Genomic DNA, 14410 nt, shown 5'->3' with positions numbered 1-14410 from the left:
AACGGCTGAACGGAATTTGACCAAATTTTGTAGGATTACTTGTCACCATTTGTAGTTCACCATACTTTACCCCTATTTTGATTTCACAATTTTAGGACTTTGTTCATTTTTCACATTATTTGCAATAGGAACACCTTGTGGACGCAACTCCACAGAAACCGCTGAACAGAATTTGACCAAACTTTGGAGGATTGTTTCTCACCATATGTAGTTCATCATACTAAACTGCCATTTTGATTCGACAATTTTTATGGGAGTTATGGGACTTTGTTCATTTTTCACAGTATTCGCAATAGGAACACCTTGTGGACACAACTCCTTAGAAACCGCTGAACAGAATTTGACCAAATTTTGTAGGATTGTTTGTCACCATATGTAGTTTATCATACTTGACTGCAATTTTGATTCAACAATTTTTATGGAAGTTATGGGAGTCCTTCAATTCTTAACCTAACTTAATTTGATTCATTAAAATACATTAACCTTAAATCGCCACATGTACTTATGAAAGCACATAAGTTTTGAATCTGCTATTTATACAAGTGTCAAATATTTGTAATTCAACTCTTTCTACAGCGGCGGGGGACATATGGCTATGGGTAGCATTCTTGTTAATTTGTTGGTTTACAGATTTTTGACTGGATGATATTGGGTCAGTCAGTATGAAAAAAAAAAAAAAATAAAATGTGAAAAATACATATCTATTATTTTTATTAAAATAAAAAAGTTTCAAAGTTCCATTATCTAACCTTACATTAGAAATGAGATACTTATCTACTGTATGTACATGTACCTGCACATCATTTATAAACACAAATTCTCATTCCTATTTTTATGTGTCCAATAAATTCAATGTGCAATACTTATGTTAATTTCCTCTATTTTCTTTTGCATCTATAGCCTTCCTTGCAGTATGATATAGTTAGGTTGAAATAAATGTGGTAAAAAGTGACTAAGAAGTTCAGTTAAAATCAGAGTGGAAATTTGAATTTAAAAACAAGGTTTCACAAAAATATGTACTGTTTAATTTATTATTGAGTGTTGTTTTGGTGCCAAGAAGTTGTGTTGCAGAATGCCTACTGGAAATTAAATATAAAAAAAATCAGGAAAAATTCAGGGACAAAAAAATGAGTAAGCAGACATTTTTCATTAAAATGATGAAAACAATTTTTTTTATATTTGTCTTTTATTTTCATGTAACAATTAAACTTAGAGACTACGTAACCTTTTTCAAAAACTTCAAAATACATTAAAAACTAGTAATTTGTCATTTATTGGAAGACAATGAAACCTGTCTTTTTTTCACTATGAGTTCCCTTTAAAGTTATCCTGTGATTTAAATATTGTTTATAAAATTTCAGTAATTATGGAGGGTGAACTGGTCTTTAAGAAAAGAAGACAACAAATTATGTTTTAACTGAATTTTCGTATTTGTCTTATAAGTTCTCATGCATATTTCCACACAAAACTTCATGGCTTTGATTTTCCCGCCAATTATCACCCCTTTATTTATCTACTTCTTGTTGTAAATAAAAACAAACCCACAAGGTTTTTAAACCCTTTAAAGTTTAAGTCATTTACTTATTATACTGATTCTTTTCAATTAAAAGTATTTTGATTTTATCATCTCTAGTCAGAGTTAACTTGTTTCCTAAACTACCAAAACCCTTAAACATGATTTTATTGAAGTGTTGAAATTTATGCATCCATTTTCATTCAGTTTATCACATTGACTTTGCTTTGTCAAATTGTTGAATGAACAAAACTAGTACATGTAACAGGCATTATCAGTAACTTTATTTTTAAATGTTACAATTTTGCACTTGCCATTTTTGGTGTAGTTGGTAGCAGTTCAAATAATAATTTGAAAACTGAAATTCACATTTTTTTTTTTCTCTTAGCTGGAAAAATTGGGTTAGTGGATACGTAAACCAACAAATTGAAGAACTGTGGCCTTACTAGTTATGTTGATAAGAGTATCAGTATCCTATAATACCTTCATATTTGTTAAATACAGGTAATGATACATACATGAAAAGCAGCTATCACATTGAAATAATTAAGGCTGATTGGACCCATTGACTATCTCCTACTGATTACATCTGAGAGATTCTAATGACAATCACTTAATTGCAATGTAAATAGATGTAGAACTGTCTTATAGATGAGATATTCTAATGACAATCCCTTATTTGCAACGCAGAATGGTGTAGACTTGTCTTATGCAACTTATGAAAAAACATTGAAGAGTTGTTTTTAAATCTTTTATCTTTCAAGTATTGTATTGTAAGTATGACATTTAGTTTCTTTGTTTATAAGTATCTTAAAAAAAACTGAGTAAACAAAACTTCTACATGTGTATTTTGGGTTTTGCCGTGATCCTCATGTTCATTTGTCTGTCTACCATACTTTTAGTTCATGAATGACAATGAAAGAATTGCTTGAAGAAATCTTCTTAAACTTCAATGCATGGTTTGGCCCATACATTTAAGGTCAATAACAATTATGACATACATGTACATTTATGTATATTGCATTTACCAATCAGGAGTAGGGCTTTTTTTTAATTTGAACAATTTGTAGGCAGCAGCAGCTCTATGGCCGTTTCATTGATTGTATGGTCAACTTTCTCACGTTTAAACAAGTGATGCTCCATTTTATACCCCCACTCAGCAAAGGGGTAGTATATTGGAATCACTTTGTCCATCCATCTGTAATTCTGTCACAAATATTTTGACACCCATTAAATGGATTAATTTTAAATTTGGTATGTAGTTTTTTTATAAAACGGGCATATGTTGTTAGTAATTTTGGCTGCTGTCTGGTAGTAACTTCCTGTGGGAGTCGGGGTATACTTTCCATGATAACGAATGTAAATCCATGTTGGTTTTGTCAGGTATCTCTTCAACACTCTATAATGACATAGTACCAATAATGTTGGTATTTGTTTTAGACATTGAAATCAAGTCTCATAAAAGATTCATTAACAATCACCAATGTTCATGTTTGCGTAATTTGTACATGATAAATATCAGTAGATGGCAATGATAAGAAAAGCTAAAATTTTTACATTAAAGCCAGTTCTAGATTGTGGTAGATATTGATTCACATTTATCAGTAAAATGAAAACAGTGAAATTATTGTTCTTCTAGAAAGTAATTTATTTAGTTTGCAAAAATGAAACATTTTTAAAATCAATTTATGAAGTAAAAGTACATTATACATATGAATTCTCAAAATCATCAACTTCAAATACATTTTAGTGCACTCTTCAAATGGAAACCTTTGAAGTGTAATTTTTGCCTCTAAATATACATATGGTTATTACATGAAGTACTTGTATCTGTTTATGTGTATTTGGATTTTTTCTGACCCCACTTAAAAATGTTGTGTAGATAGTGATGAGTACTAGTATGTACATGTCTGTCTATACAGAATGTATTTTTTTAGATTTTGGTTGTTGTAATACTGTATAGATTGTAATTTTTGCAGACCATACCAAGTTTGTTCTTGGTCTTTATTTTTTGGGTCTTCAAATTTAATGGAATTTAAAATTATAAATAAAACATCTGGAAATAAATTTGCCAAGCTATCACTTTTTGGGTTCCCCTTACCCGGTGAATATAGCAAAAATTAGACCCTCACAAAAATTTCTGTCCATGCAGTTAATCATTAATGCCAGTATATTCTTCCAAAATAGTTGTCATACAAAACTAAGAAGAAAGCGATCTTCAAATACAAACCCATGATGACTTCAGAATTCTTTTAAGTGCTTATCTTACCAAGTTTATGTTTCATATCAATAAAAGTAGTCTTGAAATAATTTTTGGGTACAGAGAATATGAAATTTGTACTTCATAATAATGGTGTTAATGGGTCTGGGTGGAGGTCTAATAACCCAGTTTAGAAATTCTGAAAAATAGTCTTAATTTCATGTTTCACTTCTTGGTTTGAATGTCACTTATCAAGTCACTTTGGATGTCTGTAACAGGATATCAGTAGTTATAGCACATCAAGTATCAATTTAGAATTTTAATATTGTGTTATTTAGGCCCACACCAAACTCTTCTTCACTTACTCCGTACTTGTGAATAATAGCGAGCCCCGCAAAGCGGTGTGAGCTCTACAATTATTACATGTATTGTCTAAATTTCCCTTAAGGTTCCCCAATATACTAACGAAAAAAAAGTCATGTCAAAAAGTGTCCTTACAGAGAAAATTCATCACTTCCTTATACAAAACATATAAAAGTACAGAGGTCGTCTGAATTTTGTTTACGTCACATGTGTAAAATATTCCCACCATCCGTGGAGAACTGTAATTTTTCTGTATCTGTACAGATTGATCAAAACTGGAAAGGATGTTGCTAGAGATGCCCTTAAGGGATAAAATATGTAAAGTATTGCGAAGTGCTATAAAGTTATCGACCATTTTGAGAGCGAGGGAAAAGGGGGTATGGGGTTGGAGTTTTGGGCAAAAAAAGTTTTTAAGTTATTCATTTAACAAAAAAAAACTTCCCCATTAATTAACAAGGCAGATTTTCATATAAAATGGTTGAATTCGCTTGCTACTTAGATGTAAACAAAAATATTGCATTTGCGAAGCAAACATTTTCTTCTGGGTAGACCCTCCCCCCTTTATTGTACTGTCCTTTTTTATTTTTATGAGTCTCACCCAAACAGTACAGGTATGGTAAAGCTCTTATTATACATATTTTTACTGGGTGTGTAATACTGTTTTGCACATTTATGTTAAAGGCTGGTCAATACTCTTTTAAACTTAACATGTAATGTAATTGTGACAGACACAAATTCAATGCATACATTTATGTACATGTATATACAATTTATTGTATCAGTATGTTTATAGGCTAAAAACCACTAATTCCACTTTCCATAGGCTTCTATGCTAATTTCACAATATTCAATGGCTTCTCTGGACTTTACCTTAACTTTAACCTGCAGAGGACTATATATCAGCATGATTCTACATATGTCAGCTCACAATCCTCAGAATGGCATGTGGGGTTAGCAGACTTGCAGTGCAGTACTGGTCACCGGAAGTGAAGGGTCTATAAATAGCATGGGAAATCCCAGTGTTTTCACAAGATAGGGGTATATTTAAAAATCATTATGGAGATTAGGCTTCACATCACAAGAAGCAAAATGCACCTATAAAATGTACAGAAATGTTTTTCCTTTCAGAAACTGTTTACATTTTTTAAATAAGATGAGAACTTTTTTCACAGCACTATGAGGAACAGGGGTAATTTCTGCGTAGGACTATTTTTGCGTACGTTCCAAATGCTCATTGGTTGAATTGGTGGTCTGTAACCTAAAGAGTCACTTTTTGTCTTAGAAAAAATAAATAACTATACAGGTATCTTCTTACACACATACTAAATGCATTTGCAAAGTTTCAGTGAAATGTGACAAGCACTTTTTTAAATATTTGATTTTTAAATATAGGGTAACCAAGTTGTGCGAGCAAAAAAGCGACAATATTCTACCATACTTAAATGCATTAAATATTTGCAAAGAACTTTTTCTGACTTTTCAAATAAAAAATATCAATCACAACTTGTTTTTTAACAATATTAATGAAGAAATAGTTTTAAAAGTAATCATTTTCTGAGAAATTGGTCTATTTTTAAAAATTTATTTCTGACATGCCTCCCCCTTTTTCTTGATCACATGTCAAAAATCCTAAATCTTTAAATTTTCACAAAAGGTGATATATTTGGCTTTAAATTTGTAAATACAGTGTTTTCACATTAAAACATGACCAGTAAAGGGCACCTAAAGCAAAAAAAGTACTCAAAAATGGATTTTCCATGTTGCCATAGGGGAATGCTGATATGGCCTTAACCGCAGTAATGAAAGTGAGTTTTTCCTCATTTCTAACCTAATTTTTGCTCAAATCTACACAAAACTTGATTTCAAGTGCTTATTACCACCATATTTAGGTAAATATAGCCCTCAAAGTTTAATATTTGATATTTTTACTAAATTTTCTACACTTTTTACAAGATAGGACATAAAAATCAGCCAAAAAGACCAATTTTCCATAATTTGGACCTATAACTTAAAAAAATGCATATTTTGAAGGATTTTTGTAGTGTATTCCTCTCATGGCAAAGTTAACAAGATCTTTAAGTAGTTTAAAGCTATTTCAAGAAACTTTTCATTTTGCCATGGCTTCCACTTCAGGCTAAAAACCACTAATTCCACTTTCCATAGGCTTCTATGCTAATTTCACAATATTCAATGGCTTCTCTGGACTTTACCTTAACTTTAACCTGCAGAGGACTATATATCAGCATGATTCTACATATGTCAGCTCACAATCCTCAGAATGGTATGTGGGGTTAGCAGACTTGCAGTGCAGTACTGGTCACCGGAAGTGAAGGGTCTATAAATAGCATGGGAAATCCCAGTGTTTTCACAAGATAGGGGTATATTTAAAAATCATTATGGAGATTAGGCTTCACATCACAAGAAGCAAAATGCACCTATAAAATGTACAGAAATGTTTTTCCTTTCAGAAACTGTTTACATTTTTTAAATAAGATGAGAACTTTTTTCACAGCACTATGAGGAACAGGGGTAATTTCTGCGTAGGACTATTTTTGCGTACGTTCCAAATGCTCATTGGTTGAATTGGTGGTCTGTAACCTAAAGAGTCACTTTTTGTCTTAGAAAAAATAAATAACTATACAGGTATCTTCTTACACACATACTAAATGCATTTGCAAAGTTTCAGTGAAATGTGACAAGCACTTTTTTAAATATTTGATTTTTAAATATAGGGTAACCAAGTTGTGCGAGCAAAAAAGCGACAATATTCTACCATACTTAAATGCATTAAATATTTGCAAAGAACTTTTTCTGACTTTTCAAATAAAAAATATCAATCACAACTTGTTTTTTAACAATATTAATGAAGAAATAGTTTTAAAAGTAATCATTTTCTGAGAAATTGGTCTATTTTTAAAAATTTATTTCTGACATGCCTCCCCCTTTTTCTTGATCACATGTCAAAAATCCTAAATCTTTAAATTTTCACAAAAGGTGATATATTTGGCTTTAAATTTGTAAATACAGTGTTTTCACATTAAAACATGACCAGTAAAGGGCACCTAAAGCAAAAAAAGTACTCAAAAATGGATTTTCCATGTTGCCATAGGGGAATGCTGATATGGCCTTAACCGCAGTAATGAAAGTGAGTTTTTCCTCATTTCTAACCTAATTTTTGCTCAAATCTACACAAAACTTGATTTCAAGTGCTTATTACCACCATATTTAGGTAAATATAGCCCTCAAAGTTTAATATTTGATATTTTTACTAAATTTTCTACACTTTTTACAAGATAGGACATAAAAATCAGCCAAAAAGACCAATTTTCCATAATTTGGACCTATAACTTAAAAAAATGCATATTTTGAAGGATTTTTGTAGTGTATTCCTCTCATGGCAAAGTTAACAAGATCTTTAAGTAGTTTAAAGCTATTTCAAGAAACTTTTCATTTTGCCATGGCTTCCACTTCAGGCTAAAAACCACTAATTCCACTTTCCATAGGCTTCTATGCTAATTTCACAATATTCAATGGCTTCTCTGGACTTTACCTTAACTTTAACCTGCAGAGGACTATATATCAGCATGATTCTACATATGTCAGCTCACAATCCTCAGAATGGTATGTGGGGTTAGCAGACTTGCAGTGCAGTACTGGTCACCGGAAGTGAAGGGTCTATAAATAGCATGGGAAATCCCAGTGTTTTCACAAGATAGGGGTATATTTAAAAATCATTATGGAGATTAGGCTTCACATCACAAGAAGCAAAATGCACCTATAAAATGTACAGAAATGTTTTTCCTTTCAGAAACTGTTTACATTTTTTAAATAAGATGAGAACTTTTTTCACAGCACTATGAGGAACAGGGATAATTTCTGCGTAGGACTATTTTTGCGTACGTTCCAAATGCTCATTGGTTGAATTGGTGGTCTGTAACCTTATATCATCTATGACAATTTATCCTAGCCAAGTCAGGTGTGCTGACCTAGCATGACAAAAGTTTGTCTGAACCCCTTATTATGTCCCTTGAAATACATGTAATCAACTCAAAAGTGGCATAAAAGTCACAAGGAAAAAATAGAAAAGTATTTTGAAAAAAAAAATTGGAAGCAGTTTTGAAGAGGCACCTTTATCAACCAAACAAAACTTTTTATTTTTCTTTTAATTCATTTCATAGTTGAGTAGCTGGCTTATCAATTTTTTCTGTATAACTTGAAATATGCCAGTCATAAATTTTGTGACTCCAAATCGATGGACGTGCAGTTAGTGTATTGATTTCAAATTTGGGATACATATGTATGCATATAAAATGTATATGGCTCTATATACATGAAGATGGGGCATACATTGTTGTGAACAATATTAGTTGTAGTTATGCTGTAAGCATTATTAGTTGACGTTCAAGGTTAGGTAAATGTAAGCAATATAAAAGCAATATTAATTGCTTTTCAAGATGGGGCATTGCTGTGTACATGGGAATATACATCCTAAAGTGCCTACATTAAAAATCACTAACTTCAGGATATTAGCAATCATCATCATACTATACAGGCCAAAATATACAGATAGTCATTAAGTAGCACAGTGGTGATGTACAGAAACAGACATACAGTGACTGATCACCAACATAGTGGTACACCACTCTGAGAGTGGTAGACAATAACAGTATTATTGTTTCTATTTGTTTTTGAAGATTTCTTATGAATTCTGTTTGGAAGTTGTTGGGCATAACCTACCATTCAAATTACAATAATATTGGGAATATCTCTTTCAATAAAAAGTATTGTGGGTTACCACTCACAGAGTGGTGTACCACTATGTCAGTGACCTGTCATGGTATGTCTCTTTCTGTACTGTATACTTAGCACAAAAACATGTGCAACTTCATGTTTTTATCAGTTTTGAACTCATTAATTTTCTTTTTCCAGAACAATAGTTTCATGGAAAATTTTCCGACAGACTCTACATGAAGCCCATCCTATCAGTTCACCGTTAGAAGCCATGGCACTGAAGTCTACGATAGATTTGACTTGCAATGATTTCATATCAATATTTGAATTTGATGTGTTCTCAAGGTATGTATTCACAATCAATCTTGTTTTTGATGAATTTTTTAATTGTTAAATGAAGAAATGGAGAATGTGAATGAACCTTACAATAAGTTAGTCTTCTACATAAAAAAAACAGTATCATGCTGGATCTCCTATTGGTAAAATTTGATGATACATATTATGAAAGTAGGGTTAAGTGGTAAATTTACTCAAAATGTTTTGATTGGTTAGTTATAGGGGTGTAACAATAATAAATAGTTAAGATTTGATCCATTATTCCATTTGAAATAAAACATTTAACTGCTATGTTATTTGTTTTTCTCTGAGTCATTAAAATAATTTTTACCATAATACTAACGAATTTGCTTAAGAGTAACATTGTATTGTTTGTATTACAAGCAGCCATGACATACCATGAAACCAAATCATTTCTAAAAATACTGTAATTTTAGTACATCTTTTCCCTCTTAGTTACATGTAGTTATACATTTTTAAGAGGATAGTTAATTTCAATTTATTTCACAGGTCTGCCTTCCTTTCTGTTTTACAAGATACATTAAAACACTATAGTTTCATTTATTTTTTTCTTGCCTGTCCTGTCATGAATGGCGTGCTTAAGGTATTGTGTTAAATACATTGGTAGCCTCGTTAAGATTTTAATGTTAAGTTTTCTTAAATAGGTCAGTTTTATATGAACCACCATATTTGGTATGTAGTTGCATTTTATCTCAGTACTGTTTCTGTTTCATGTTTATGCCCCTGCAGTCACGTCTATTGGCTTCAAAATTTCTTGTTAAGATTTTAATGTTTAACAACTTGTGTTAGGTCAATTATATTGAGTGTATATTTGCATTAGCATCACTACAATATACTTCCATGTCTGTTTCATGCATATCATGTACAAATGTTTATAAATATCCACATAGTCATTATCAAGGTTTGAATAACAGTGACCACGGTAACTGGCTTGACACATCTCTGTGAAGACAGTTTACTTTGGGTATCAATTTTCAGGAAATTTTAAGCGTCTATTTTTGTACTGATACCTGTTTCATAATACAGATATTTAAAAGGCATTGAAGGGACAGAAGTGATTTCAGTTTCAAATGGAAGTTACAAGGATACATGGTCATCTGTTTGGGCATCAAGACTCACGTTTTCATTTCTCTGGTTACAGGAAGATTTCCTTTGAGTCAAATTTCTTATGAATGAAAAATGAAAATTTGCTGGTCAGTATCTTACATGCTTACATGTAAACTGTTTTTGTACCAAATTATGCTTCTATTGTGAATGTCATCTTTAAAATCTTTGTGAAAACTCCTTCAGACTGCTTCACTAATGCATAGTTTAAAATATTTCTCTACTTGAAACAGGAAAATTAAGATTTTTTACATGCAAGCTTACACAAGCATGTTATAATTTTAATTTTACCATTGAGAGTGGATAGAAAGATTTAACCAAAAATATGCTATGAAGGGGAATAGGGTTTTGCCCATGAAATTTGTTGAAAACTTGGAAATGTAAAATGGTGGGAAACCTCTTACAGATAATAAGTCACCATCAATTGGATAAAAATTACATTCAGTTTTAATCATCAGCTTAGTACAGGAGAAGATAAAAATTTTATATTGATTTCCAATCTTCCTTACACCAAGGAGAGTCCTAAGGTTTAAGTGTACATACAAATGTTCCAACCTTTGTATGGCTAATTCTTGTTGGACTTTAAATATTATTGAGATAAACATAGTAAATAGTCTTTGTTAGACCACCAAGCTTGTGGTCATTTACATGTATTGGTATTGTCAGCAAGTAGTATTACAAATATCTAAAGTATGACTGTATTAATATATCATAATATACTACCCACAGTATGATAAAATTGTTAACATACATGTTAAAAACTCTTCAAAAATTTTAAATATATTTGAAGGGGAAATTTTTAGTTCATCAAATAAAAATGCAACATTCATATTGAAAAACATCTTGTTTTTAATTTACTGATTTAAGGCATTATATCAGTGTGTTGATGTGACTGCTGATTTACCAAATATGACGCAATAGCATGCAAATGCTATTTAATCACCACCGGTATATTCACACTGCAATAGAAGAGGAGCTTAAGCGCACTGTAATACCTAGATTTAACCCACAATTTCGTTTGAAAAGGGTAAATTTTGTTGTTACCAATATTTGCTTCAGACTAGTTGCTATGATTTTCTAGTGTAGAAGATTGGAAATGATACAGTTCTACCAAACATGGCTTTATAGTTTTCTACTTGAACTGGGGTTGTTTTTACTGAATGTTCAAGAGGGTGTGAAGTGTAGATTTGACCCTCTTTAACTGTGGTATTCATTTCTTTTTTATCTTATGTTATCAACTTTTCACATCTTATATAATTTTTTGCTTGGAGGATTTGATTTGAGAAAAGTGTTTTTGTGACCTGTTTAACTTATCATTTTATCAAATGAGAAACATTGTTACTGATAATTACACTGTTATAGTTTCGTATTTCAAAGTATGAGTTTATCAAATTGGTTTTAAAGTTTTGTTAAAATGAAATTCTCCAGAGAATATTTTGTAGGATGCTTGTACAGTGTATATGTAGCTATTTTTGTATTCTTCTTTTTAATATCACTTAGGGACCTCACTGTTTTTAGTGAAAAATACTGTAGAAGTACCTAGTGATGACATTATTGCTTTACTTTGCCAGTATTAATGGTTTAATTTTATCCAATCATTTGTAACAATACTAAGGTTTCTTTCATAGGTACAAATGTTGATTAAAATCTCATTTTAAGATAGTAAAGTGTTGTGTGATCAGACGTGGTTGTCATCTGTAGACATTTGCTCTTTGGAGACTATCCACATTTAGTCCGAAGGGTACAAAATTGAACTGTGTTTGACTTCAACATGAATTGAATTTAAAGGTTCTATGATAGATATACTTAATAAATTAACCTTGTATTAAGATTTGTGTTATTGACCCCATTTTCAAATTGTTCATTGCATATATCAGGGGGATACCTATTTGTCTTGAAAATTCACAAGTTTTATTTATTACACACATGCTAATAAAATTATGGATTGAAAGACCCGAATATATTGAAGTTGACAGAAAATGAAATTAATTTTATACCAGTGAACTATTTATGGGTAAAGAAGTCACCTATTGATTTTAGGGTCAGTAGGTTATTGTTCAAGGTCACATGTACTTTAAATAATTCAATTTTGTTTAAAAGATATTGATTTCTGGGGCATCACTCTGTTTTCATGTACATTATACCATTATAATGGTTCACCATTTAGCAGTTAAGAAAACAGCTTCTGATTTTGAACTTATGCTTATCTTCTTGTTAAAATAGAACTTTTGCATTGAGGCCAGGGTCTTGGAGCTCTGCTCTTGTTTCATTTTTTGGACCCACTAAAATTTTCAAAAAGGACCCATTCTTGGCAATTCTAAGCCTATCAAGAGGAAGAAAATGTGCTCATCAATTGGTGTAATAGTTACAGGTGTTTCATATTTTAGGCTAATCATATGATTTCTCTCTTTTAATTATGCTTCACAGGTCTGCCTTTCTGTTTTACAAGATACATTAAAACACTATAGTTTCATTTATTTTTTTCTTGCCTGTCCGGAAAGTCATGAATGGCGTGCTTAAGGTATTGTGTTAAATACATTGGTAGCCTCATTAAGATTTTAATGTTAAGTTTTCTTAAATAGGTCAGTTTTATATGAACCACCATATTTGGTATGTAGTTGCATTTTATCTCAGTACTGTTTCTGTTTCATGTTTATGCCCCTGCAGTCACGTCTATTGGCTTCAAAATTTCTTGTTAAGATTTTAATGTTTAACAACTTGTGTTAGGTCATTTATATTGAGTGTATATTTGCATTAGCATCACTACAATATACTTCCATTTTCAAAAAGGACCCATTCTTGGCAATTCTAAGCCTATCAAGAGGCAGAAAATGTGCTCATCAATTGGTGTAATAGTTACAGGTGTTTCATATTTTAGGCTAATCATATGATTTCTCTCTTTTAATTATGCTTCACATAGACAATTTTTTTGTCCCATAGTCATCATATAATTTCTAATGTTGCTTTGAATGGAGAAGTAGTTTTTTTATAATAAGATCTTTATTTCAGGTTATTCCAGCCATGGGTGAATTTATTAAGGAACTGGAATGTTCTTGCCGTTACGCATCCTGGTTACGTAGCTTTTCTCACGTATGATGAGGTGAAGGCAAGACTGCAGAAATATGTCAACAAACCAGGGAGGTATGGGAAATTGTTTAATATTCTGTTACATGAAGATTGAAATAAGGGGAGAAATTGTAAACTGATGTTGTGTAAGACAGGGATTCTTTGTAAAGAACAAATTGGCTGTTTGGGTTGCTTGTGTTTTTTTTTATAATAAATTTGAAATAAGGTATCTATAACTCGAACAGCAATTATTTTCATAGAAAAATTGTCAGGTAGATTTATTTTGTTACTGATAATTATCAGTCCATACATGTACTACTACTAATTGGGGTTTTCCATACAATTCTATTCAGAACCTTCAAATTTGAATAGGATACAGTAAATGGTTGTTCAATTTTTTTATGTAATCGGTTAGGAAGTGTTTGATTTTGTCTAAGTGTGTGTAAATACTTGATTACATCACAGTAGATATATAGGCAACAAGGAAGTTATTCAATAGAAAATCATTGAATAAAAAAAAAAATGGAGATGTGATTTCCAGGTTGTGTTAAAATTCTGTAAATAAATATGTTGGGAAATTATCAGCTGTGTCAAATGTCCTATAAATATAAATTCCTAGAAGTTTTATATTGTACTGTAAGGGACATCTTTTCGTTTTTTTTTATGTCCATAAAAAAAAGAACAATAAAAAAGTGAACTTTTGAGTTTAATTAACCTATTTGGGTTTATCAGTTGGAGCATAAATTCTTTGAATTTTATTTTTGTTTGACTTTTTATATTTTGGGTTTGAACTGCTTGACATTTGGATGATATTTTTTACTCAAATAACATGACAGAAAAGATGAAATGTATGTCGATTCTCCTGATTAGTATGATACACTTGTGGCTTGAACTTAAACATCTATCTATCAATCAATCAATCAAGTAGTCAGCAATATATATTAGCTGAACCAATTTTGTGCAGGACTGAATAAGGCAATAGCTGTAGATAGGAAATATGCAAAAATACTGCATTACATTAACCGTTTATTAGTACACATATCGTTCCTTAGCCTTATTAGTGGAATGCCAGCTTA

General features: G+C 31.2%; 1 protein-coding gene across 6 annotated transcripts in view; it reads left to right on the top strand.

The window, feature by feature from the left end:
• Positions 1-14410, top strand: part of LOC148616201 (E3 ubiquitin-protein ligase CBL-like) — a 45250-nt gene that overhangs the window by 8216 nt on the left and 22624 nt on the right. For all 6 annotated transcript variants that reach the window (XM_088583006.1, XM_088583005.1, XM_088583004.1 and 3 more), the window contains exons 2-3: positions 9006-9152; positions 13278-13409. In XM_088583006.1, coding sequence (XP_088439132.1) covers positions 9006-9152; positions 13278-13409 — 279 coding nt within the window. The remainder of the gene's footprint in view (positions 1-9005; positions 9153-13277; positions 13410-14410) is intronic.

This window comes from Perna viridis, chromosome 5 (assembly GCF_037379345.1).
Source record: "Perna viridis isolate PV_CMFRI_1.1 ecotype Kerala chromosome 5, ASM3737934v1, whole genome shotgun sequence".
Classification (NCBI taxonomy): domain Eukaryota; kingdom Metazoa; phylum Mollusca; class Bivalvia; order Mytilida; family Mytilidae; genus Perna; species Perna viridis.
Note: the sequence above shows the minus strand (reverse complement) of the source record. Positions and strands in the feature narration are given on the sequence as shown.